The sequence below is a fragment of the Serinus canaria genome, chromosome 2 (assembly GCF_022539315.1).
Source record: "Serinus canaria isolate serCan28SL12 chromosome 2, serCan2020, whole genome shotgun sequence".
NCBI lineage: Eukaryota > Metazoa > Chordata > Aves > Passeriformes > Fringillidae > Serinus > Serinus canaria.
In genome coordinates, this window is record NC_066315.1 from 68,320,342 (window position 1) to 68,347,938 (window position 27,597).

The 27,597-nt window shown below is 35.9% G+C and overlaps 1 protein-coding gene across 4 annotated transcripts in view; it reads right to left on the reverse strand.

Moving 5' to 3' along the window:
* The window catches only part of EXOC2 (exocyst complex component 2), a 491,144-nt gene that overhangs the window by 38,519 nt on the left and 425,028 nt on the right, over positions 1 to 27,597 (reverse strand). For all 4 annotated transcript variants that reach the window (XM_050970538.1, XM_018926318.3, XM_050970537.1 and 1 more), the window contains 11 exons: positions 22,579 to 22,704; positions 19,332 to 19,456; positions 15,938 to 16,006; positions 15,518 to 15,675; positions 12,355 to 12,476; positions 8,757 to 8,818; positions 6,376 to 6,456; positions 5,408 to 5,467; positions 4,497 to 4,558; positions 3,522 to 3,588; positions 1,472 to 1,588 (listed from right to left, as the gene is read on the reverse strand). In XM_050970538.1, coding sequence (XP_050826495.1) covers positions 1,472 to 1,588; positions 3,522 to 3,588; positions 4,497 to 4,558; positions 5,408 to 5,467; positions 6,376 to 6,456; positions 8,757 to 8,818; positions 12,355 to 12,476; positions 15,518 to 15,675; positions 15,938 to 16,006; positions 19,332 to 19,456; positions 22,579 to 22,704 — 1,049 coding nt within the window. The remainder of the gene's footprint in view (positions 1 to 1,471; positions 1,589 to 3,521; positions 3,589 to 4,496; positions 4,559 to 5,407; positions 5,468 to 6,375; positions 6,457 to 8,756; positions 8,819 to 12,354; positions 12,477 to 15,517; positions 15,676 to 15,937; positions 16,007 to 19,331; positions 19,457 to 22,578; positions 22,705 to 27,597) is intronic.

Genomic DNA, 27,597 nt, shown 5'->3' on the forward strand with positions numbered 1-27,597 from the left:
AGAAATGTTCTTGGCTACCATTTATAATTTCAGTACTTCAGAATATTAGATAATAATGATTTCCTAACTAACAAAGGCAACTTTAAAAAAAAACAGTCCGGTAAAAGAACAAATAGTTTTTTACTAAAACACACTACCAAACTCACTTTAAAATTAGATTTCTAAAGCTGACAAGATTTAAAAGTATGATTTAGTTTCAGCCTTTTCAGATAAAAAACAGTATTTAAAAAAATTGCCAATTCTTTACTACAACTTTCTAGTCTAATATTTAAATAAATTTAAAACTTTCAGAAGTTTAGGTGACAGAACAAAAAACTGAAACAATCTACCCACCCCTCTAAACATCTGTGAGCTTCCATCCTCATTTAAAATTAATAAAGGGCTCAAAAATTGCCCTCTTATGATGACTATCCAATTATCCAAATGCCCCCAGCTGGCATGACCCATTGATGTGCCCAATACATGCAGTAGTGCACCAGTCAGAGTTTTCAAAGGGTTAATGCAGATTGGAAATGAATCTGCCCCTTCAACATCTGAATTTGGTAATTTATAAATGTATCAAACTTTTAGCAGCAATATTTTGATGTGGCTGTGCAAGGCAGGGTGTTGAACACATACATAACAGATGTCTTAGCTGCTTCTAACTGGGCCGAGCTCAACTCTCAGTAGCAAAAAACTGGCAATATCCAGAGTAATTTTCTATATAGTACTAACCCCACAAATCATAGCAATCCCTTTCAAATGCTATTCAAAATTACTTAGGCTGTAAAAATTCAAGTAACATTCAGGCATAATGGGACTAAGGATGTACTACATAGTTGAACAATCAGTTTGAGTGAAATACTGTACTCCGTACTGGAAAAGATAACATTTTACTTCCAACCAACAAATATTTCTGTAAATAAACTAGCTTTATGGTCCTAAGGATTAAGTCACAACATTTCTCATAAGAAGTGATTAATCTTTACAAAAAGGCAGGAAAATGAGACAGCTACTGCCACCCACTTTGACATTTTCGTTCTTTGAAAAAGAAAAACAACAAAAAACCCCCCAAACACAACAAAAAAACCATGAACTAGTTTACGAACAAGAGCTATCAGTAATGCAGATTTCCAGATGAAATAATTTATCAAGTATATTCCTGAGATAACAATCTTTTACTCTCTGCATTGAGAGAACACAGTGACATTAAACAGCGTTACTAAGAAATCAGATAAGCTCTGCCATTGAATACACAAGTCCTGAACAAGAGATCACATTTTCTATCCCAGCTGCTTAAGCCCTGTATGAACACACAGAACCATATCCTTGTTGTTGTTATGTCCAACCAATGCTTGGAGTCCCACCTATTCGTGGAAGCCTCACCCCGCAGTCATTCTGGATGTTTGGACACTTGCACCTACTTTTCACAGAAGGTAAAACAAATAAAAATCTTCAAGCAATGATGCTTCATTCCAGTGTTCTCACTTACTTGAGTTATTTTATCAACACCTTGGAAGCCATGTTTCTCAAAGTGTTCAGCTATATTTAGGAAGGTGTGACGCTCCAGGTAACGGCAGTTACTGAGTGCAATTAAAAGTCTCTGCTCCTAAAAATTAAGGGAAGAAAGAGCATAACACTTGAAAAGGGAAGTATCATCATAACCAACACTGTAAATGTATATAGAGTATTTTACCGAGTCTCTGTGCATAATAAACATTCTCATAAATAAAGTAGGGTTTACAAATACTTTTGTCAACAAACTACTGAGAAATGAATGAATATCAGGTATGATGATTGAACATGATGCTTCCTCTTATAGGTCCTCTTATATGATCCAGAGCATTCATTGGAATAGTTATGACTAATACAGAACTGTGGTTAAGACTTCTTTACAAAAATTAGGTTTGGACAGCTTTCCAGGAAGCTGTTTCTGGATTTTACTTTGTTTCAAGAAATATACTAAGAATTATGACCATCATAAAATCAACTGAAGATCATCTTCACTTTCCCATGAAGCTGGCTAAAATGAGGGAAGCAGGTACTGAACAAATGCACTCACCAACTCTGAAATACTAGAAGGTTCTGAACTGCATTATATAATTTCAGCAGTTTGAAGAAATTCTAGGTGGTTATAACTTATGTCTGTTCTTCAATGATTTTTTTAACTACAAGAGAGGCAAATACATTCTGGAGTTGAGATACTACAATTGCCTTTCCTTGATCTTTATATAAAGATATAGCTTCCAAACAAAGAACCAAACAAGACAGAACTACTATTTAAATAAATTGGGCGTTCCCTCTTTCTCCTTCTCCTTTTCATTTCAAACTATTTTTCTACCTCAGAGTAAAGTTAAAAATCAACTGAGAAATTATTTTGAAAACAAAATTATTTGACAGTAAAGTCACCATAACAGCACTGATCTGATTAAAAATGGTATTGGTTTTCAGACCCAGAACTCCTGACAGTTTTGTATTTCAGTTATACAATGACTAGGACTGAGAGTTGCCTTCTACTTTAAGTTATAATCAGGCAGTATGCAATCTATTTGAAAAATGAGAATTTAAAAAATACAGTGACCAATCTTACTCCAATCACTCACTTTCTCTGTTCTCATTCAAGAAAGAGAAGACAAAACGTCTTGTGATTTACATAAGAAAATAATACCATGGAATGAGAGAAGCCATACATTGCCTAAAATGATGATTTCTTTTTCCTTAAGCATTTATACCTATCACATATAGGAGGAAGCCACATGTGAACAATTAATACCAAATCTGTGTGTTGCAAGAATAAAATTACATAAAGAACTAGTTATTATAGTCTACAATTCAGAAACTTGCCCCAGTTTGGCAATCTGTGATTCTTTATTGTAGCAGAAATACTTATTACTCTTGAAAATTAGGCAAAGCTGGACTTCTGACAACATTTAAAACCTGTACTAAGGAATATTAATTTCACAAGAGGTTCTCAGTAGGTTTCTTGCAGGTAAAACCTACATTTTTTCATCAGCTGCTTAAATGGAAGAAAGTACATTAACCAGAGTGTCAAGAATATTAAAAAATTTTTTACAAGTTCCTAAAAATCCAAAATCAACCAAGCCAAACAAATAACAAATACTTATTCTCAGTAAATTTTCTGTGGGAAGGAAGTATTACTGAATATCTGTATCTTTGTGGGTTTCAAAAAGTAACTAATAATCAGACCGATTCTAATCTAAAACAAGGTGATAAATCAAAGTCAGATCCTCAGCTGACTTTTCACCAGTGCTATTTTCACTGATTTCTGTGAGGCCATTTTAGTTTCTGAGGACCTGCTTTCAAAAACCACTTTCATGAGTTACCTTAACACGGTACACTAAGATACCATAAAACCAGTGCTTTCAACAAGAGAAATGCCTACAGAATACAAAATTATTCTCTATAGAAAAAGAAAACAAAATAAACAATATTTACAATATTGCAACAATAAAAAAGAGCCACATTCCTGCATCTAGAGAAATATTTTCACATCAACTTTTAGATATAGAAGCCAAACTTACTGAAGAAAGACTTGATTCTTCATGAATGCTTCCAAACAAATCTGGAGATGAAACATCAACTGAAAGACTGGGAATATTGTTTAAAAAGTAAGTATATACAAAAGTATAGTGCTTTTGATTATGCGATACATGGTGGATTCAATCAAAAGGAATGAAATGCAATCCTGTTTCAAACCCCCCCTTACACCAGATAACAAAGCAGTCCACGTTGTTCAGTTTTTCCAAGATGCCCACAAAGCCTGCAGGAGGAGCTTGGTAGTCTGATAGTAGTATTCTAGCTACAGACCTTTTCCTTCCTTCCTAAAGCATTTATCTTTAATATAATTTCTCTGTTTTGCCACAGATTCTGATTTTCCACCTATCCAGCCAATGGTCATCTGAATAGGAAGAAAAATAAATTTCATTAAAACCAAAGTTAATTTGCCCTTTCCAATGCGTATTGCTATATCTGACAAGTCTCTGGCTTTCCACAAATGTTTGTAACTCCTGGAAGCTCAGGCTACTCTGACTTGATTTGGTCTCTAAAAGAAGGGGCTCATAGGAATTTATTGAACAAACAACTTTCATGAATTTAGCAGAAGTACCAATGTAATCATTAAAAAAACAGGAGGGAAGAAAAGAAAGGCAGGGGATGTTTCACCATGACTGGACTTTCCTTGGTGACAAATACAACTGATTCTATGTAAAGTCATGTCAAAACCAACACATCTGCTTCAACAGCAGCACACAAGTTGTGTCACTGAAAAAACAGTATAAATAATTTAATATTAATTATCTTGTATGATCTTTATTACATGATGTCACACAACATTTTGACATAAAAAGTACCTGCTCTTATTTTAAAGCATTCAGAGGCAAAAGTATTCACAAGAAATATGAAATACAGAAGGGATAAAACCACAACCCTGGTTAAATGTAAGACCTGCACACACAATTGCAGAATACTACACATAAATCTAATTTCTTTTTACTTACTGTGATGTATCTATGTCACCATCAGGTTTGGTGCTCAGTTGTTCCAAACAATCTATAAAGCCCTAGGAAATAATAAAGCAAGATCTTAATTTTCTGCCAGAACTAAAAAATGTTTTCAAATTCACTTTTACTACACTTAATAAAAACAGAGCAATTATTGTCACCTGGTTTTGTCTAAACCTACAAAAATACAGTAACATTTAGTTACAGCTTTTGAATGCGTATTTTATATTTTGCATGCATCATAGTGTATAGTAGGAAAATATAGTAATTTTTAACCCTGGTAAGTAATTTTCATGATGCATGCTTAAAATTATGCAGTGATAATCTGCTGATTAGCATGGTTAACAGTTTTTATGTGCTCAATCTGAACAGTGGATTCCAAGTACAAATCGCAGAAGCCTCACATAGTCCTCTTGTTTCTTTGGCTCACCATTTCTTATTTGAGGAGACTTTTAAAATGGTTCAAAAACCCAAAGAATGCTATTATCAAATTTCAAATAAATTAAAAAAAAAAATCAGATAGTGTTACAAAGAACACAGTATTCTGCTAGAAATTAAAAGCCAGATCCTCAGCTGATGAAAACCAGCATTTCTCCTCTGACTGCAGTATATAGATGTTAGATGGCATCAGCTCAGGAAGCAACATTGTCAGTAAAATCTTGAACAATCACATTCAGTAAAATACTTGAATATGTCATTTACTCTCTCAGGATTTGCCATCATTGGATTGAGCTAGTCAGCGTTTCCTACTTTTAAAGTCAAACATTTCTCAGAATCCCAGAGTGTACCACAAAAATAACAGAGTCATCAAAATTCAGCTACCTTTTGGGAGGAGGGTAAGGTACAACGCATGCATTTTTGATTGTCACTTGTGTTGACAATTTCATACTTCAAAGTGATCAAGATACCTGCATGATCCCAATGCTTAGCTGGCACACATCCTCCTGTGTTTTCTGCTGCTGGAAAACCTGAGGATGCAAGCATATTATTTCAGCAGAACAACTTCACATGGCCTTATTTTCAAGGAAGACCTGAGTAACTTATCCCTAAAGAGATGACACAATTAAAGGAATGGCTGCTGGGACACTGTTTTCTTATGGATCAATTCCAATTTTTCTCCATCCTGAATTTCGGAGAGACAATACAAGTTCCAGTAAACAGTTTGATAAGTATGAGGAGATAACACAGTAAAAGGAAGCAAATCCTAGCACGTGGTATGAGTCATTGTTGGCTAATGGAATGGCAGCAAAAGCTTCCATGATATTTCAAGGTCTTCACATCCTAAAAAGAAGGATTCATCATGCAGGTGAATTCACTGCAGATTCTCTTGAACAATGTTTATTTAGAAAACAGATCAGCTAGTCAGAAAGATTAATATAAATGAAGAGAGAGAAACAACATCTATACATAGGGCCCAAAGGGAGTTTGGAAAAGTGTTAAACTCCATTAGAAAGGAACATCAATGTTTCAATCAATCAGGGCCTCATGATACTGAGTAGATGGGGGAAAAAAAATTAAGTTCATCAAGTAATTTGGAAATAACACTGAGTGAAGAGCAACTCCTAAGAATAGCCTCTCCCTTTTTATTTTAGATGTAATATCTACTGCTATCTGAATAGTACACGAGTAGCATTTTTTTTCCAGAGGAACAGCTTTAAGGATTTAAATACAGGTTCCACCCACCCCATTAACACAAATTACCCTTAACAAATGAAGCACAACCAGATGTCTAAAAGCTAGCACAAGTGAAAAGGTGTACATGGGAAAAAAATACAGAGGAAAGTTACACCCTTGGATCATTCTCTGAAAGTTCTTCTCATGTAAATAACTATAGGGTTTTAGAAGAATAAAAATGAAAACATAAATCAAAACTTACACTGGCTTCTCCAGGTTTGCAGTCCAACACAGTTTTAAGAGATTGCAAGGAACGAATAATGCACTGTTCAAACTGGGATGGCTGAAAGTCAAATGAGTCGTCAGCTGTAATAAGCACGTTAAAGATATACTACACAAATAGATAAAAACTTACAAGGTATATGGTAAGCTCTTTATTTTCAAATTATCCCAAAAAAGGGGTGGAAGGGGGGGAAAAAAACAATCACACTTCTTCTGTTACCAGAGGATCCTTTCATAATGATGTGCTTTTGTATGCAAATTATCTACAGAATTATTACCATAGATCAATGTACATTTTTTTCTCTGAACGAGAGACTTTTTATACCAAACAGCCTCATATAAAAGGCTTAGGAAAGATATTTAGAGCTTTTCGTGGTAGCATCACAGATGCCTGCTGACACTCCCTCCTCTACTCCTTGATCCAAGATGGAATAGAATTTCACCTGGGATGTCCAATATTTCTGCACTGTATTTCAGCAAAAGGTTTCTAAAAAATCAGACTGAAGTTTGTTTCAAATGGAACAAAAAATGGTTTGAGGGGCTGTTGTTACCTTCAGGTTTCCAAACCTGAAATTTGAGTGTCTGTATAACATGCATCAATTTCATCCTGAAAGTGCAAGCAAGTTCACAGCAGAGTCATTAGTCACTTTTTCCTTGTCTTTCTTCTCTGATAAGCCACACTTAATTTTTTTAATGCATCTGTCTGCTGGTATTGGGCAGGAACGTTTTGTGCAGGGCAACATGAAGCAGTCCCTGCTCCAGAAAAGCGAAACATCATCTTACTGGATTTGGGTAAAGAAGTGGACAAAAATGTTTTCAAGTCTTGTAAAGCTGCTTTTCATTCAGTGGATAGTTTATGGCATGCCACCATGCCACAGGCTTAGGAATAACTTTTATATTATTTACTTTAGGCTTAGGAGTAACTTTTATTTCTGTAAATGATGGAGGTGGAGAAGGACACTGATGCTCACAAGGCGAAATAAAAATAACGAAAAAGCCACTAAGACAATCTGTATTTAGTATTTTTAGATCCCTTAAAAGAAGGCTAGCAGTAAAGTGCTGCTCTTGGGTTTTCACTTCCACATTATAAAACATCACATCTCAGGAGAGGAAAGTTGTTTAGATATATGATTCTTTGGATATTATGAAGCTGAAAAAAAAAATCTCAACAACTTTGTTCTGTATCTCACTGTATCTTTTACCTGGAATATAAATGCTAGAGAGCTCTTCAACCTTTCCTACAAACTTAAAATACAGTTTCTACCTCAAGCCTAAAATGTCCCCAAAGAGACTGCCTGGTCCTTTTTTACACTGGTTAACCTTTGCTCTAATATTACCCTGATGAACTATACTTGAGTAGGTACACAGTCTCTCTATGACAAAACACAGTCAGCTTCCACCATTAAAATTTGGCATGTTTCAACCATGGCCTCAAAAGGTATCTAGTGAAGTACAGTATACAAGGAATGAATGGGTGATTACAAAGCACAAAAATTACTTCAGCAGTTCTTTAATAAAGATGGGTTAAGCTACAGAACAAGAATAAAGAAACAACACTTCTGTGAAAGAACCTTCCCCCTGCCTTCATACAGAAAAGTTAAGGGACTTGCCCATAGCAGCAGCAATTGAAATCAAGACCAGAAGCTGTAAATCTGCTTATAGTACTACAATCGACAACAACACTCCTTCCTACAGTATGCATATTGTGACTGCTTGATGTCCTCCTACTCAACTTCAAACACATATTTATAGAAGCAAATAAGAAGAACTAAAAAAGTCTGTGGAGCATTCCCTCAGATAACATACACAAAGGAACTGTCCCTCCCACAGGCCTTTTCTGCTTTCGCAGATTGTATTTAAGTCACACCTACAACACGCTTGCTGTGTTTTAGGCATTACTCATTACTGTTTATTTCCAGAAAGCGTCTCACTAATTTATCTGAATTTGGTTTCAAGTCATTGGTTGTTTGCATGTAGGCAATATCCTAAATTAGTTGCTTTTCAGTTTAATTTCTCACTATAACATATAAGTGACCTATTTATTCAGCTACAGACCAATTCCATGGTAGTGTGCCTACTAAGTTATGAAGCATTTTGATGTGAACTGAACTTGTGACCTCAAGTGTGACTTTTTACTCCAGTAAACCATTCAAAGAGGTAACCATTCAAACAATTAAAAAAAAAAATTAGTGTCCCATATTTTCATATTTTAATAAAACTACAGACACCACTATTCACACACAGATAAATTCCAAAGTAATTTAAATTTTGGAGAATGCAGAAATCAGTTTCATTACACATGCAAAAGAAAGAAAAAAAATCCAGCAATGAAAGTGCCTACAAGACACCAAGTATACCCACCAATGATGTCAAACCTTCATTGTCAACAACCCAGTCCTCCTTTTCAGCTAATCTCTTTATATCTGTAGGACAGAATAATAGGGGAAACACGGGATGGGCAGGTGGGGAGAGAAGGTATAAATTTTAATTATTAAAAACTCCTTGAACTTGAAAAGAAACCACAGACACTGGAACTGCAATGACTAGGCATACAAGCAAACAGCACTACAAGCTTCAAAGCCTTCAGTACTCTCAAATGACTAAGAATGGAACTCACACATGGTGTGCTGCTGACACCACACACAGAAGCGCATCTATGATACATGGCAGGAATTGTATGAGGCACATCGTTTACTGGAAAGCTTAGAATGAAAGGAATATTGCAAAGGCTTTGGGTTTGCTTTTGTTTCGTAAATTTTTAATCACAGTATAAAATACTCCAACTAAGAATCCAAGGCTCTAGCCTGTAACACTCCAGCTCTTAATTTAAAATGAAAGGAAAACTGCCTAACATTGCAGCAAGGACAGAAAGGACAGCATATAATTAATATTCAGAACTACAAAAGAGGCACAGGGTCCCCACTCAGGGTCAAGGATCCATGGTGCTAGATTTTCTTCAAAAGTACATGAACAAATATGCAAAAAGCACTCTCTCACACTACCCAGAAAGTGTTAACTTATACAGGCTTACTGTATAACTATTTATTGAGATGTGAATCCAAAACTTATGCACCATAAATACACAATTCTTCTATGGATGGTGTGCATCATGCATCATCACTGTGTTTTGGGCTTAATTGAAGTGCAAACAGAACAAAGATGAACTCCGTGCAGTTTGCGGGGCTTTGACATACAGTTTTCCCACACAGAAATTGCTCATCAGAAGTGCCTGCATATCACGAAACTCCCTTTTAAATGAACAAAATTTCAGTGAATTACCATCTCTTCTAAAAATCCAAGAAAAGAGGATAACCAATGCATGCAAAAAGTTATCTTCAAAATCTTAGTGCTTTCTGTAGCTAAATTAAGAAGCTTAGTTATAATGTCTTACTCTGCAACTCTCACACAAGTATAGGCTCAGTGAGGATAAAAGGCATTAAGGGATTGTGTGGAATAATGACTCTGTCCACTTTCCTGCTTAATTCAATTGATATTCTTCTTAGGGTTTAGATTGCACTGGTCAGCCTTTACATGTTGTTGTAGCTGCTCACTTTTGCATTCTGTTAGCTGATACAAATATAAAACCCACCAAATTTCTTTCTCATATTTCACTGCTCATCAAATTCCAGTCAAATACATTCATGTAAACTCCCTGTCTAGTCTGGCATTCACATAATTTGTCTTTCATGACCTCTATGACCAGTGACCGCATACAGGAGGGAAAGAACACAGACTACCTCTCAGGGCCAGTGTGTGTACATGGTGTTTATCAGAAGACAACAAAAAAACTCCTGTGCGTGGGCAGGTTTATTGTATTTGAAAAGCTAAAGTGCTCTAATGAATATTTTAACTATATCTGAATATTTTAACTACATCTGAATGCCTTTACCAGCTTACAACATGCAGCAAGAGATGAGACTGAAGTTTGTATCAGCACTTTACTCATATTTCAGAGTTATTAGAGAGGTGAAATTCAAGTCAAGGAGGAGCCTTTTTGACTTACATATTGCTCCTTCTGAGATACACTTATACAGCTCCATAAGAATATCCATTACATGTACTTTCACTCGTTCCCAATAATAAGAGTTTTTTCAAGGGCCCAATTAACCTGGTCATATGCAGAAAAAAATCCCCACTATCTTACATACATTCCAGAAGTACAATTTTCTTTAGTAAGCAAAGAATAAAAAGAAGGGGCCCACAGATAAGGTACGCAATGCAACAGTACAGAATGAGAGTCATGATACAAGAAGGCATCTTTCCTCCAGCTTGATGCTACATCCAGCACACAGAACTGCTTCACCAATAGGGGATGGAAGCAGCGGCTCAGGAAAGCTGCTGTTATGGCTAGACAAAAGAGAGTCACATTATTCTGCCAATAACACATACCAGCATCCCTAGGGGTTTGTTCTCTTTTTATTCAAGAAAGAAAAGTATGAACTGTTTGTATTAATAACTAAGGTGCAGACTATCACAAGAATTTTTCCTACTCTGTGTGGCCAACGATCAGAACATGCGGAGCAAAAACTCTGCATGCGAACAAAGAACTGGGCTATTGCCTTGGTGCAACAAGTAGGTAAAAGCAGTAAAACAACAGATTTTTTTTCATTATTGGCCACATATTTGAGCTCTCTGCACTGTGGTGGAGAAGGTAGGTAGGTAGCTCAGAGATTGGATAAGCTGAGGACTGTCAAGAAAATGATTGAGAGCGAAATACTTCCTTCCTTTGAAACAGCAGGACATCTGAGGACTCCCTCACAGCTCCCAGACAGAAGAAGTCAGTCCAAAAAATCATCCTCATGTCACAATTAAAAGGAAAAAAATCTCTTACACCATTAAGGAAAAACAGTTGAACTCAATTGTGCTAAGGGCTGAAAAGCAAAAGAGACTTTCTCATACTTTATGTGAAATCTGAAATAGTGACAATACTAGACAGAGTTTTAAGAAGACAAGACAATGTATAAACTTATTCATCTAGCACACTTGATATTAATGCAGAAAAAAAGAGTTAATTTTGAAATGGGATTTACTAAAACAAGAGCCAAGAATGCAATTCATATCAATATTGTAACAAATAAACCATAGATATCTAATGATTTTTTGTCACCAAAGTTTTAAAAACTTGCTTGATATAGCCACCTATGCTTGGCATACTTAAGCCTAGAGTAAAACTCTTAGCCTACATAGAATCATATGCCAAAGATTAAAAGTGACTAAATTGCAATATTAAAAAGCCATAATTTTTTTTTAACATTGAGGGTAAGTAGTCTTTTGGAAAAAAATCCCATGACCCTGCTAAGAGAATAGTAGATCAATCTGCCCCGATTTTAGGAGAGACATTTATTTCTAGGAGATCTACTTCATTGAAATTTAAGTTTCAGAGTTTAATACAAGACAGCAAGAAGAATGGCCTCTGATGGTATAGAGTCACATTAGATTTAGAGAATGGTACTGGTCTTCACAATCCAGACATTTATGGCAAAAGTTGTGAACACAGCAAGAAACCCTGGGGATTACAATGTTAGTAAAAAGCCCTGGAAACCACATAACTAATATAAAGGGCTGTGGATTGTTTTTTTGAGTTTTCTTTTTGTCCTTGGGAGTGGGACACTGCTTATTTAATTCTTCATGTTACAGAAAACCTCAAGAAAGAAAATAAACTCTATTTCCAACATGGAAAAGCTGCATCCTGAAATAAATCATTTGCATTGTAGAACTGTCTCAACCCAAAAGAAACAAGTCTAACCTACTCTTATTTATTACACTGAGGGAAGAAAATACTCATTACTTATTTCTGGCAGAAAAAAGAAGTATTTGAGTAACCCTTGCGAGAGATTACAGAATCAGATGAATGCACTGCCACTACAACATCTGTAACAAACACAGTCAGACCATGGTTTGGCCTCATTAGGGGCACAAAGAATGACAGCGAGCAAGGGGACCTGCAGCCTTCTATTACCTTCAGCTGTGTGTTGTAAGGTCACGATAATGCAACGTACACGAAGGTCCAGAATAAGATCCTGGATAATCTGAAGCATGTCATTGGGTATCTCAAGTGCAGTAAGAGACTCAGAACTAAGCCTAAAAAAGAAATAAAGTTAGGTGGAAGTGTAAATCTGAAGGTTTTTTAAGCTGATATGACTACATTGAATTTTTCAGACATTTTCTGCATATATAAATACAACAGCTCCATTCTCAGTCTATCTTTGAAAACGAATTATCCCATTCTGAGAAGATTATTATTTATTTAAATAAGAAGATTGTAAATGCCGATTTATTTTTCTCTAAGATGACCATAATGTCATCACAGCAACATGCCACCTTTTTTCTACCATATTTTAACACTTTCCTGCTTGATGTCCTATCCTATGATGCAAGAATAATCCTTTTGGAGCAGAAGCAAATTTTTTTTTGTTTGTTTTTAGATGAATGCCTAGGTCAAATACAATATCCACAACTGGGTTTCTGAGATATTTTTTTACTTGCATGAAAACAGTAACCATGATTAAGCTGCCAGAAACGGTGATGCAGCTGTGCATCAGATTGATAAAATATACATGTTCAAGGAACCAAAATACACCATGGGCAGAGTAAATTAATTCACTGTTTTGCTTCCAACTCTAACCAGGCACAAAACACTGCTACTACAGGTGAGAATGGAGACATTAATTTCTGGTTTTCTTCCTTTAGAAATAGTAACACAGCAACTACTTGCAAGAATTAGCATTTTAGCTTTCAACTAAAAAGCTGCAGCTGCACTCAGACTTAGGGACACAGAGTTGCTTTTATCCAACTCCAGGATATGTAAGCAAGGACAATTCAAAGGCAGCCACTGCCATCTGCCCTACTGCTAATAATGAGGAAAGTACAAGTAATGTGCCAAAGTGGAGGAATAGGAAGGCACAAAGCTAACAGGTGGAACATTTCCAGTCATCCACCTGTAGGCTCCAGTTCCATACCCCTGGTATTGGGAACAAACCACCAACTCCCACCATTAAGGAGGCTGCTCTCCACCCAGCACAACTACTGAATTAGTAGATTAGAAAAATCTGTACTATCTCAGCCAGCCAGGAAACAGAATGTAAATACCCATCTGTGAGAAATTTAAGTTATTTTAGACTGCACAGAAGCCCTGTATTTTAGAGTTGATTCCCCTGAGCACACAGCTCTCACATCCCTAAGATCATCCTTTTTCTCTTATAATACACCCTAACAAATACATACCTTTCATACCTTTATACTAAGACAAAAATCTTATAAGCAATGGCTCACTTGATTGCATAGCTCAAATTTATTCTCTGGAACCTATTCATACTGGGCAATGACAGGATGGGGTAAGAGAAAGATTGTGCTACCACCTGTGTGATACACACAAATATGTATGTGTGATATCAGCTGTGTGAGACATACAAAGGAGCAGAAAAATTAAGATCACACAGATGTAACGACAACTCCTTGTTATCTAAAGCTGTGAGTTCTATCACTCTTAAATACAAGCAGAAAACAGTAAATCATTTGTGAGACGACAGAAAAGAGTAAAATTCTATCACGTGCTTCAAAATGACTTTTAGTTATGAACTGTGAAAATAAAGCTTAAGCTATTACATAACTTTGCAACAAATAAAGGTCTTAGGCAATGTGTAGACTCCTCTTGGGAACTGCCCACCTTCATCACTAGTGAGTCACAAGAATTTAGTCAGACTGTTAAAGTGTGTGGGCTAGAAAATTAACCTACTTGCAGCACTTGCACAAGCTTCTGACCTGGTCACAAATGATCGACACTCTATGATGACATGTTCCATTCCTCTTTTCCAGATGCCCCTTTTATTCTCTACATTTGATCACTTTGCAGTAAAGTCTAGCCCACTTTGCTCAAGTGCCATCACTAAGAAAACAAGGTGGGAAAAGGAGTAGGAGGGAGAGAGGATTTCCCCAGCTCTCAGTTCAGTTGTTCATTACAAGGGTAGTGCCCGGAAAGCAAGAGGAGATTCTCTGAAAAGGAGTCTTCATGTAGTCTGTAGCCTCAGCCTGGATCTTATCTCAGATGGCAGGAGCACAGCTAAACTTTAGAGAATCATTGCTTACATTTCCAAGCCATTATTACAGATGTGCAAGTGCTAAAGTCTAGAATTTTATAATTTGAGGGAAACTCATGGCTTGCTTCTCATAAAAGGGCAACACTGGTGTGCCTTTATATCTTTTCATCAAGTCAGTTCCTTCTTAAATTGAAAGCATTCCAAAAAAGTCAGCCAGAATAACAAACTTCACATGGAAATATTTTTCTAAGTGGTTAGAGTACAGATAATTTAAGTGACAACAGAGTGACAGAAAGTGTCAAACAGACTTGACAACAGGTGTGTATCACCCCATCTGCACTAAGAATATCTATACATGATTATACCCCTTTCTTTTCTTCATCTGTGCTTTGCCTGTTACATGCTTTGAAAACTCAAGATAAAAAGTACAGTATCATACCCAGGTATTACTCAAAAGGAGCAGTTCCTTTTCAAAAGGTAATGACAATTCTTGTAGGCCCCACAGACAAATGCAAGCAAATTTTGTAAATTAGTGGGTCATTTTGCAATTAATGAAATGTACATCATTAGTTTTATAAAAACATATATTTTATAAAAAAAAATATAAGCTGAATTACATTATAAGCAGGAATATCACCTTCCATTAAACAACAGTAATAGTAAATTGTGATCTAAGAATAACTACAGTTAAAAACATGATATTTTCACCCATTTTGGCAAAGACAGGAAGACGTTTAGCAAATGCTGCAAATAACTGCTTTATACCCAAAAGAATTAAATCATGTTTCGTTCACTGAGTGCCTATGCTCTATGCTGTGTCAGGCAAATATTTTGTTCAACTTTTTCATAAGATGCTAAGGGAAAAAATGAATATATTATTATGTAATAAGACTATACCATGAGACATTGATAATTACGGACACAGAATCCTAAATCTGACATAAGCAATTTCTTTTGCAATCCCATTTTTGAAAATGTTAGCATTCTCAAAATTCAGGATATTTAACACTATGAACAAAACATTTTGTCTTAAAGCACACATATTCCATTAACAGAATGATTTTATGGGTCCAGAGATGCATTTACCTTACAGTCTGGATAACATGTGTTAGCCACTGGCCAGAAAGTTCAGATTTCATCTCCCAGCCACCATACTGTCTTAATTCTCCTTCTCTGAGGCTGAATGGAAGCAAGGCTCCACGTATAAGTTTTACCAGAGAATGCATAACTTCCTGAATCATTTTCTGCATCAGAAGAAGAGGAAGAAAAATCAATGAAAAATCTCTACTAAGATGCTTAAGCAGCCATGTACCTGCTATATACAACAGGCAGAAACGTTAGATTTACAGGGGCTCCATATGGCAGAGAAGGGAGGGAAAGGAGGTATGACGGTACACAAATTATTTAGGAAGTCTTATTTTTCAATGTGACACTAAAGTATCTTGCCATGAAGAACAAATGAAAGAAATTAGGGTTCTCCCTACCACATCTCCCCCAACTACTTACCTTGAAATCATTTTGTCTTTGTCTAGCATTTTTCTTAGATCTTTCCATTTGGCCAGATTTTTCAGCAGTCTTGTGAAAATGAGAAAATTGAAAAGTGTAAGTATCTTATAACCACTGTTAAAATAATTCTGAAAAAGGGGGTTTCAAAGTGAAGAAGTGAAAACGATGAGTTTATGATGTAATTATAAAAATGAACTCAGGGCATTTCAGTAAGCAAAGACTACATATATATATATATATCTCAATAAACTCAACTTACTGTAGATTAGTACCCTTATGTTTAACTCTGAGGAAAAATATGTGCTTAAGACAGTCAGAGGCAAGCATAAGAGTAGCTCAAACAGTACAAACTTCCTGAGGTTAAAGTTTTCTCACTGCAGTGTTAGTGAGACCTAAAACATATATAGTCAATTTGTCCAACAAGTTTACAGGAAGAAATTGTATTTTTTTGGCATGGAAGCTGACTAGAGAAAGACATCAATGTGAAGTGGGAGACAAATTTTGGAAGGAAGGCAATTTGGAAATTCATGATGTGAGGGGGAGGGTTGCAGGGTTTTTGTTTGGTTTAGGAACAGTATTTTGTTACAATGCTCTTTAAACAGTTCAACTAATTATAAAAGAGACTGCAAAATAAGCAGCACCTTTATTGTCAGTTGTTTGAGGACACAGGAACATGAGTACACTTTGCATGAGACAGTTACAGTTGCAGAAAAACATGATTTGACTATAGTCTTCCTGTTTGTAGTTCTACCCTTCTGTGAAGAGTACTGAGATCTCAGTACAGTAAATTACATTGAAAAAGTTATTTCAAATCCTAGGTGAAACGCAGATGTCGAATTTTATACTCAGAAAATCTCCTATTTTATGTTTGTACAGCAACATCTACTGGACAAGAAGTGCAATAACATGACAGAAGTGTCCTCAAAGACAATCAGTTCACTTTCAAATGATTCGTTTGAAATGCTGAGTTTTTCAAAATCCTTCTTTAGTCAAAGCATTTAAGATTTTTTGAAATAAAATAAATAATTTGAAGTGAGCAAAATTTAGAGAAAAATCAAACTGCTTAAGAGTTTTGGAAAATACATAGCTATAAAACTCTTGTACGCCAGAGCTCTGAATTATACCATTTCGGACAAGGAGAACAACCTTCAAATTATTGCATTCAACTCCCACTTCTCTCTTCTAAAGCATTAAAAAGAAAATAAGTTGTATTCCTTGAAACTTCAGATAGCAACTTGAAATTCACACTGGTTTACAGCTGGATAAAACAGAGTAATTCATAGATCCTTGATACAATTTTTTTTTTTTCAGTGGTTTTGCTGAAGACCAATCTTAAACCTTTCCTGCACAGACAGACCAAAACTATCTTGTGGTAAAATCAACGGTTACTACTCACATTTGTAACTTCACCTAGAGTGATTCAAAGAACTCAACTTTTCAAACTGTTGAAATACCACACACATCTTAACTGACAATATTTTAAGGCATACAGCTAATCTTTCAGAGCTAAAAAGAACCCCCTCCCTGCCAAAACCCTACAAACTGAACGACATAAAATACATCTTGAAATGTATATGTGGAGATTGTCTCTCTACATTTTTTAAATGTCTTGAATACTTAAATAAGCTAACTGAAATAACCCTGTACACAATTTTTTATAGGATCTTTCTTAAAAAAATATTAGCAATTGCCTTGCTTCCTGAATGATGATATATACCATGCAACATGGTAAAAGAATTTTCTTTGTGGACAATTAAAATTTGTACTGTTTCTGACAGCAAAACACAAACTTTCAGTCTTCAGTCACAGATGCACTGTGATGACAGATATTCTAAGGTGCTCTAGAAGTCTTCCAGCTTATGCTATTCCCTCCTTGCTCTCATGCTCAATTGACTGTGGCATGCAGAGCACACAGGAAGAATGGATTCCTCCCTATCTCCCCAATAACTTCTGGGGCTTCTGTAAGGACCAAAGGAGCAGAAGAAAACGAATGTATGGGGATTAATTTCGCAGAAGTTCAGAATTAGGCCCAGACATAGAAGAGCATATGTGCCTTACAGACTAACAACAAAACTACCTCTTCTGTTTTTTTAATACATTGAAACAATGTTTTGTTCAGGCAAGACAGAAGATCACTATGTTTTCCACTTGCAGTCATGTTCATGAGCAGGACTTCTTAACCTTGCTTACAGTTCAAGTCTTTGTTTCTCTAGAAACTGCTTTCTATTTCATTGTACACAGAAAAAAAACCCACAGTAAACTTAACAGGTGAATTTGTAAAGTTTAATTTTCAACAGTACTGGTGTCAAAAAGAAAGGTTGATATTTCCCTTATGAAATAAATTATTTTTGTGAAAGTCAACAGTACTAAGGTTTATTCTTGGTTTTACTCCCTTCACTGAACATTAAGTGTAAATGTCATTTCTTTCTTTTGCTTTTTATCATGTAAAATGAGGATCACACATAGCATCTATTTCACTGAACCTATAATACTCTCTACATTGTGTTCAATATATAAAGTGCTATAGTATCTATTAGCATCCTCCCATGAAAATAGTATATTAATTTATAAACAGTAGCAATAGATAGATAAATTAATTCTTTGGAAAATAAGAACATAAGCTTCCTAATGTTCTTTTTCAAAGGCTTTTGTTTTTCCTACTAAAGCTGCAAGGAATAGTAGATAGATGTTATGACTTCAGAATTTAAACACAGCAGAACATAGCGTACCACTAATTAATTAGTTTATAAAAAATGAATTTTGAGAGGTACCCTTTCAAAATCTGTTAAGAATATGCATATAAAAACAGCATGTGTCATAAATCATTACTTTTGTTTTTCCCCTTCTTCTTGCATTATCAGGATGATTTGGAAAAATCAGATCCTCTGAGCAGGAAGGAGTACTAGCACAGGTAGTTGCAGCTGACTAACCTTCCAGACTAGACTCCCTATAATGTGTCTGTGAATTCTGCTCAGTGCCTTGGTTATTTTGCAACTCTGCTCTTGAACCTAACCTCACTTCCAAAGACTTAAAACTCAAGAAATGAGTACTCCTTTTCCAAAGAAAGGAAGCAATATTTTTTCTGTATGACTCTGCCTTTTACATATCTCTACCCTTCATGAAATGTGTTATTTTTTCAGATCACCAGTGAAGGGCCAGCTATGAGTAAGAGGTGAAAGTACTCAGATATTATTGAGTCCAGCAACTGGAACACAGACACAGACACACACAAAATCAGAATTTAAGGTAATTCCACTGTATGCTTGCATTCTTTTAAAAAGAAAAATCTCTTACTAAAATAAGTTGTTACTTCTACCAGTGAAATATAATACTTCAAGTGCAATCATTACAGACCTTTGTTACTTATAAGTCCTTTATATAGAAGAATCCATACCTCACTGAATAAGCTTCCATTCACATAGGAAACCCAGAGCTTCCAGAAGTTGGGCAGCTGACTTACAACAAGTTTTGTCAACTTTTCAACAAATACAACTTGCTGAGGAGCTTTGTATCGCCAAGCTAAAAGGGGGAGAGGGGATGGAAAAAAGCAACATTAACAATTTTAAAAATAACAAGAACGTACTACCAGTTTGCTGCTGCACTGTATTATACAAGTGACTATACAAAATATATAAATCCTATTGTGTAAAAATAAAAAAATTTAAGCCCTAGTCCAAATACGTGTACACAATCTGTACACATAAAAGCTCTTTCTTCCTCTTGTATGCTTACAAGGTGCCAGCGCTATGACAGTATCTACAAAATAGTTCCCCTTGTGGGGGTATCTAAGGCACCTCAAAATCCATTCAGACAGTCTTCTGTCTTCAAACCATTCTAAAATGTAAGGTAACGTGAAAGTAACCAAGACATTAGAAAAGTTTCAAATGAAACGTTGGCAACAGATAACTTTTGCTCTGCTGTGGGTGAAAGGGGGTAAAGAGAAAGCTGAACAGAGGCAGATGTAGTCATTAACCCAGAAAATAAAGAAAACCTTGTGAAATACTCTTCAATAATTATCTATGTTCTCCATTGAAACCATCATGATTACAGTGGTTTAACAAAACACGGTATCAGCACAAAAGTGATAAGAGACTTGTATTTCACTTCAGAAACTACAGTCTGCTTTGGAACACTTGAACAAAGAAATCATATATTTTTTGAAAAAAACCCAAAACAAATCACCAAAGCCCCCAAAACACCTTAAAAGGACATGTTTGTTGAGTTGGAGTTTTTTTATGTACAAACTCAGGTCTTGTATAAGTGATACATTTAAGAGTATGATATCAGCCTATGTAACGCTGTGGAAATGCAGAAAAATGTTGCATGAAATAGCACTTTTTCTATCAACTTTGCTACAGAATGTTGCCTACACACAACAGGAATTCATGAGTTAGGCAAAAATAGCTGCCCAATAGCACATTACATACTAGTAGGCTTCACCAGAGCCTCACTATTTTATTGTGCTGGTAGACAGTGTTGAATCTCCTTGAAGCACAGCGCACCTTCAGCAGCTTCCTTTTGTTGGGGTGTGGATCACTTATTGCTCCACTTCTTTACTGGAGAATAGAACAGCTACCCTACCCATTTCTTCTCATGGCCAAAAAGTTTAGGTATTTTGAATTAGTATTTGAAAATAAAATCATAATGGAAGCCCAAAATTTGGAAAGAGGGTCTGACATAACTCAAGTGCAACTGTGCTGAGAGTGATATATCTGTTTAGGAGTCATGAAAACATCAAAGTTCTACTGGAAAAGCTCCTAGTGTGGGCACAGATAAGATACTTTCACCAGCTTGGTTCATGACTGCCAGATAACTGGTCTAGACTCAGTGGCAGAAAAACTTTCATTAACAAGTTGTGACTATGTCAGGAAGCTGTGCCAACAGAACTACAGCAGCAGAGGCTCTGGAACTTCTACAAACCCCAACTTCTAAGGAAAAAATTCAGTTCCTTTGAGAAACAACTTCACCTTTGCCAAAAGCTCTAGCACCAATCCAAGCTTATAACCTGGGATGTCTGCTGGTAACTGGAAACATACTGGCAAGTTTTATTTCATGTATGAAATTCTTTTCCCCTTGAGGAAGCATATTAAAGGCTTAGTCCCAAGCCTGCACACAGCTCTTCAAATAAGCTACTGCACATCATTACAAAAGGTTATGGCCATAAATTCAGTATATTTTTACTTTGTTACTAGAGAAAGCTCCAATCTATATTTTATTCCGTTGATTTTATTATAATCTCTGCTATACAATTCTAAAGAGGAAACTAGAGCTATTGTCTATCGTTTACATATTCTCATGAACATATGCTCAAGCAAGAGCTGAATGGCACTTGAACACTGCAGTAATTTATTTAATCAATATCTTGGACAATCACTGTCAAACATATTGGAGGAAAAAAAACCTCCAAACACACCCAATCACAAAAAATGCCCAGAGATGCAATTCCTTAAATTTACCAAAAACTAAAAAGATCCACAAACAAACTGAAGACACAACACAGCACATTTGGAATGGCAGCTCTTGCACAGGCATCCTAAACTGTAGGTTTGCTTTGTCTCTTCCCAGAGAAGAACAAGAATAGCAGAGTTATCAGTGGTCATGTGCACCTAAGCACCAAGGAACTCAACTCAGAGGCCCCTGTTATTGGGATGGATCATTAAAGCGCTTCAGTTCTCCAGTTTTCCTTTCAATCTTGGTTTAAATTGGTGTATACAGGATATGCAAAACTTACTGAAATTTTGCTTTTTTCAGTTTGTAAAAGGTAACAGATCCATAACTAAGACTTTAAAAGCAAAATAACTGAAGTGGAATTGTCAGCCATATATGCAATTAAGTCCCCGCTCATGCAAAAGAATTCAAACAACTTAAAAATAAACTGGATTTTGGGTGTTGCTTGCTACAGTAAGTGTGGCATTCATATTGTTAGTGGATGGCATTCAAAAACAACTAGCAATTCAGTGTTTTGCTTTGTAACACTTGTTAATCACCTCCATGTAAGGCTTTAGGTTGAGAAATGACAAGGGTAACAATAAGACAGTTATTTCAGTAAGGAATGATCTATTCTGTGAAAAGCATGGTTTCTGTCTCCTGTGATGTCACCACCGAAAGATTCCTGAGAAGAAGTTGTTTGGACTAGGGTATTGATGACAGAACAAACAGTGACAACACAGAAGGCCTCAGCAGGTTGTGGACAGACAGACTGCTTGAGCTTTGTCAAACATTTTGTTTCCCTTTTTGGGTTTAAAGAATCAGACAGCCAGATATGGGAAGTGCAATTGCAAGGAGAACCATCTTAGCAAACACACACAAAAAGTATAACAAGTAAAGTGTAGTAGGCAGTAGGTGGCCATGCATGCAAGAGAAAAGATCTTGTAGAGAAAAATACTTTTACTACTTTAACTACATTCTAAGAAGCAGACTTTGAACTTGAATTTGAATTTTATGAACTGCTCTTTGCTTGCAGAAAACATGGAGGACTACTTCAGTTAGCAACAATGGTGTATAAGAAGAAAGAATTGTATTTCATAAAAATCCAAAACAAACACACAGTATATGGGTTTTTGTTTGGGCTTTTTGACTACACCACACAGTGGACAGTGGGATCTGCAGCACCTTTTAATTGAAATAGAACAGATGCCTACCATCATCACGGCCAGACTGAAAGCTGCTGCCCCTTTTCAGTGAAGCAGTTTGACTGAGATGGCCCATGGGCGATGGACGCACATCACTGTCCAGGTCCAGCATGGGGCTGTGGAGCAATGCGCTGCCTGGGGAGAGGGGAAAAAACCCAAAAGTTAGAACAATTTTGCACATCAGTTGATATGAAAGTGCATGCTGCATGTGGAATTCTAATTTAACTCAGTGATACAAATGCTATCTTACAAAACATTCTTAATCTTGCTTTATTTAGCCTCTTTGTATCAATGCTATTCAATACCACCATTACTGACTCGTGTAACGAAGTCAAAACCACAAGTACCATGGGGAAAATGCCATTCTTTGGACTATATCTTTCTCTGTTTACAATTAATGCCCTACAGTTAGCAAGTAAATTACCAAGTTGCTTGAAAGCTATGGATAAAAATGTATTTATGCCATTAGTGACATTACCCATTCTTTTTTTTCTGGTGTATGTCCTAAATACACTTTTCAACACCATAAATTTGTGTCTAGCTGAAGCAGTTAAAGGCAAAGTGTTCAACTATTACTTAGCTGTTTTGCCTCTATGAAGTTCAGGTAGAGAGAATCCATCCATCAGGAATCAGAAGAACTAATAGCATGTTTCCTTTGTAAATGTCTTTATTTATACATAACTACAAACCCACAAAATACTTTCCACAAATTATTTTTTACTTTGGGTACATGTCCTCATGTAGCTCACTATTCACAAGTCTAAGCGAGGATCTAATCTGATGGAGGTAGATATTTGGAGTCTAACATGCATTTTGAAAAACAACCATATAAGAAGAATAAGGGGATTATGATAATTTTTTAATGTACTGTGACACTGCCAATAACTTTTTAAAAGTCTAAATTGCTGCTTCATGTATTTCACCTTATAGAGACATTTCTGACAGTAGTCATCAAAAACTACTTCAGCATTGCTCAACTGAGCTGTAACAAGTAAACTTAAATCAATCAAAATTCCCAGAATTATAGAACATCCCAGGTTGGAAAGGATCTCAGAAGACCATTTAGTCCAATCTTTCATGGGAAAGGGAGCCAGGATGAGATTATCTAGCACTCTGTCCAGTTCACTGTTGAAAACCTCCAGTGATGGCAGCTTTACAATGTCACTGGGGAGCTTACTTCAGTGATCGATTGCTCTCAATGCAAAAAAATATTTTCTTATACTGAGATGAAACCATCCCTGGTAGTTAATCCTGAATTTTGTAGTGAGAATCCCAGCATCTGAGTTTATACTGTTGCTCTTTTCCATTGATACCTACATTCACTTAAAATAACAGGAAGGTCACAGAGGACGGCCACCAGCTGTAACACTGAAATACTCAGATTCAGGAGTAACACAAAGCAAAAACTATTCAAAGCACATTTATTCAGGTGTCAGAGCAGCATGGCAGAAAAGATACACCTAATCCTTTTACTTCAACAGCTGGGGCTTAAAGAGCAATATAAAGTATTGTGAAACTTATCACAAACTTCCAATAGGTGACAGTATTGGGTTTTAGTTCATTTTGAAAGAAGCTCTTTCTCTTATAATTCATTAAAGGCTTTTAAGGAAATTTCCTATGGCCTTTCACAGCAGCATTATCATTACCAAAATAACTGTCAGTTCTTCCACTCATCATCTTACTGTTCATAGTATAAGACACATAAGTAAATTCGCTACACCATTCACAATTGTGATTGACACACTGTATTAACTGACTCAGTGAACTCAGCCTCCCTGTCTTCAGGCTGTGCTATGATTCTGTTCAGAGCATAATTCCTACAGCACTTATTAAACACAACTCACCTTTATGAGAGCTTTAAAACTGATGAGTTTTCAGCAATATTGAATCTGCTGCAGTGATTTAAGTGTATTATCCACTATCATCACAGACAATATCTACAGTCTGCAGATCTTGCTCAAGAGTTTGAACAAAAATTTTAGGAAAGATTTTTCCTTTTGAAAGAACTAAAAATGCACAATAATGAGAAAGAAAAAAAAAACCAAATATCTGCAGTAATCAGTATCCAGGAAAACAATCCAGCCATCTTACAGAATTAAGTAAAACCGAAACAAATTAATTCCTCTTCAGATTAAAAAAAAATAAATAATTCATTTCTTACAGAAATTCTACACCGAATGAAAAGAAAATTGTAGAAGACCCTGAGAAAATTTAAGTGTCTCACATAATTTCTGAGATTTCAGGAACATTTGAGTGAGATTGAACATATTTGCATTTTATTTGGAAAAAAAAAAAGTATGTCAAGAAGGCAAAGTCAAAATTGCCACAGGCATTGCTATTTAAAACATATTTTATTAAAAAATAATAAAAAAAAACACTGGCAAGAGTGTAGCAGCATTATTTTCACAAAAAAATACAACAAAAAAAAAATTCCTCTGATCTCTCTGCATACAATTTAAGTTCTCAGATTTCAGACAGCGTGTTAATATAAGGAATGTCTTGTAAACAGATGGTCTCTAAATATGACAGTGCCAATTAAAGCTCAGAATTAAGAAAAACAGACACTCACCAAAACACCTTAATGTGAATTAGCTCAATTAAAACCACTTGCTCGAGGTAACTGTATTGCTTCTGATGCACTAAGCCCATGCAGCCTGAATGGTTTATATATTCACCATGTAACAGAAAACATGTAAAGAATACTCTCTTGTTCCACCAGAAAAACCACATCATCAGTTTTCTGGCGTACCAGGAAAAGAAAGTTTATCATGAACTAATTTCTTAATTGGTTGTCTAGCATTACAAGCAAGTATAACACAGCAGCAGGGAACTACAACAGCACATATACCCTCAGGACTAATAAACATCTGGACTACATTAGCAAAGCTGATCTTGCTCTCACCCTACCAGAAGATAGCGCATGAAGACTGCACACTAACACATAAATCTTGTAAAAAACAGTGAGAGCTAACTTACAAACAATTTTTCTTCTATCCCAGCTTGTTCCCTCTCTGGAGCCAGCAGCTTAAATTTAGCAGCGTAATGCAATACAATGAATTAATAGTAGTATGGACTGCAGACAATAATATTTATAAACCTAAATAAACTAACCAAATACTAATTTACTGCCCACTCAGTTTTGATTTGTGTACTATTTTTACATTCCTAGATCCTGAATGTAGGACAGCAACAATTCAAAGTTTTGAGAAATTAACTTTTTACTGTGCTAACAGGTTTCAAGAAGCATAAACAACATGAAAAAAATATTCCCTGTAGATCTTTACTTTTAAAAAATACACTGCGTCTTTGAAGCTACAAAAGTACTTTTTTCCAAAATACAGCATCTACATGGAGCATTATCTGTGAGAGACTCCAGTGCCAAGAGTATATTTAATCAAGGAAACATAGGAAAAAAAAGTACTACATTATCTTCTTCAACCCAGCAAAAATGACAAAACAGAAGTATAATAAACGACATTACATTTATAACTATATAATCATGAGAAGATCAAATATGAAGTTTTAAGGATCTCAGTACTGCTTTAATTTTATTTTTTAAAGGATTTTAGTGGGTGTCAACTTTTTGTGCCCAGATATTTTGAAGGTGCAGATTCAGAAGCTATGTGAAGTAAAAATATTTCAGTGGTTTTGTTCACTCCTCTTCTGTTCTAGTGCAGTAAGATCTCACCAAAATAAGAATCTAAAGAACAAAGTAAAAGTACAATTATTTTTGATATTATTTCTCTAACTTTCTGTAAATCAAAAGCCACCTGCACTGACCCCTAACTGAAGGTTTATCATACTATGGGTTCCTACAGTACCAAATAAACAGTACAGTACAAACGTCGACCACATTTTCTGGATTGTTACCTGCAAGCTCTTGGCAAGCAGCGCGTTCCAACCTCCATTAAAAACACAACGAACATGAAATTTGCTGAAAATAAATTTTTTCCATGATATGCAAACCAGTCAACGATTTAAAATTTTAAAAGCTGCTTTACCTTCGTGTTCCTAAACTATTTACCAAACTGAGTGTAAAAATTGTTCTGCAACATCCATTGCTCCACAACTGCCTGGGTTTTCCCCCCGGCCCCCCGCTGAGGTCTGGCAGGCAGAGGTTTCTTGAAGGAGTCACACATCTCTTGCCTTCCTTGATAATCCAGCCTCAGCCACTCTGCAATTCTGCCAGCCCAGTGCATCAATTACATGACTTCCTTTTGTAAAAATCTTTACAAAAGCTACTGGTGATCAGGGGATTAATACTGTGCCAGTACTTCCTTCAGGGACAAGGAAAATTGTTAACAAGTGGCCAGCCTTAGGTTAAGTAGTTTTTCAGTGAGATTTTCCATGCTAAGTCAAATGTCAGTCATTACACAGACTTGCTCCTATACAACACATACATGTACATACAACACATACATGATGTATGTGAGCAAGATTAATTTAAAAAAAAAAAAAAGACCCTACAAGATGTACAACCAGGTGAATACAGCTACTGTGTTTTCACACCCATTATGTATCTTACAGTGAAGTTTCTCACAGGCTACAATAGCGAGGGAAGGCTGATCTACAGCCTCCTGACTCTCTGAAGGGCGGCAGACTTCCTCACCAGCCTCAAACACCTTTGAACACTTTTTCCTGTGCACAGCAGGCCCTTGTCCTGTGCTACAGCCTGACCACCCACTGTTGCTTGTTGACCAAACACACAGTGCCTGGAGCCCGCACCGACACGACCAGGATAAGATTCCTTTCAAGAACACCGCGGTGAGAATTTCCATTTGTCTAGGCAAGAAATTAGGCGAGCAGGAGAAATTACTGAAAAATTAACCTGCTCAGCAGATGAATAACATTTATTATTATTATTATTCAGCAGATGAATAGCATTTTATTCTTTTTCTTAAGTACTTTTTCTTTCTCACCTTACATTTTATAGTGATCAAGTAGAAAACATATTGTTTTTCTAGAAAAGAGATGAGCATGGAAGATAAAATTGATAGAAAAAAATGGTTTTGGGAGATATTTAGAAAG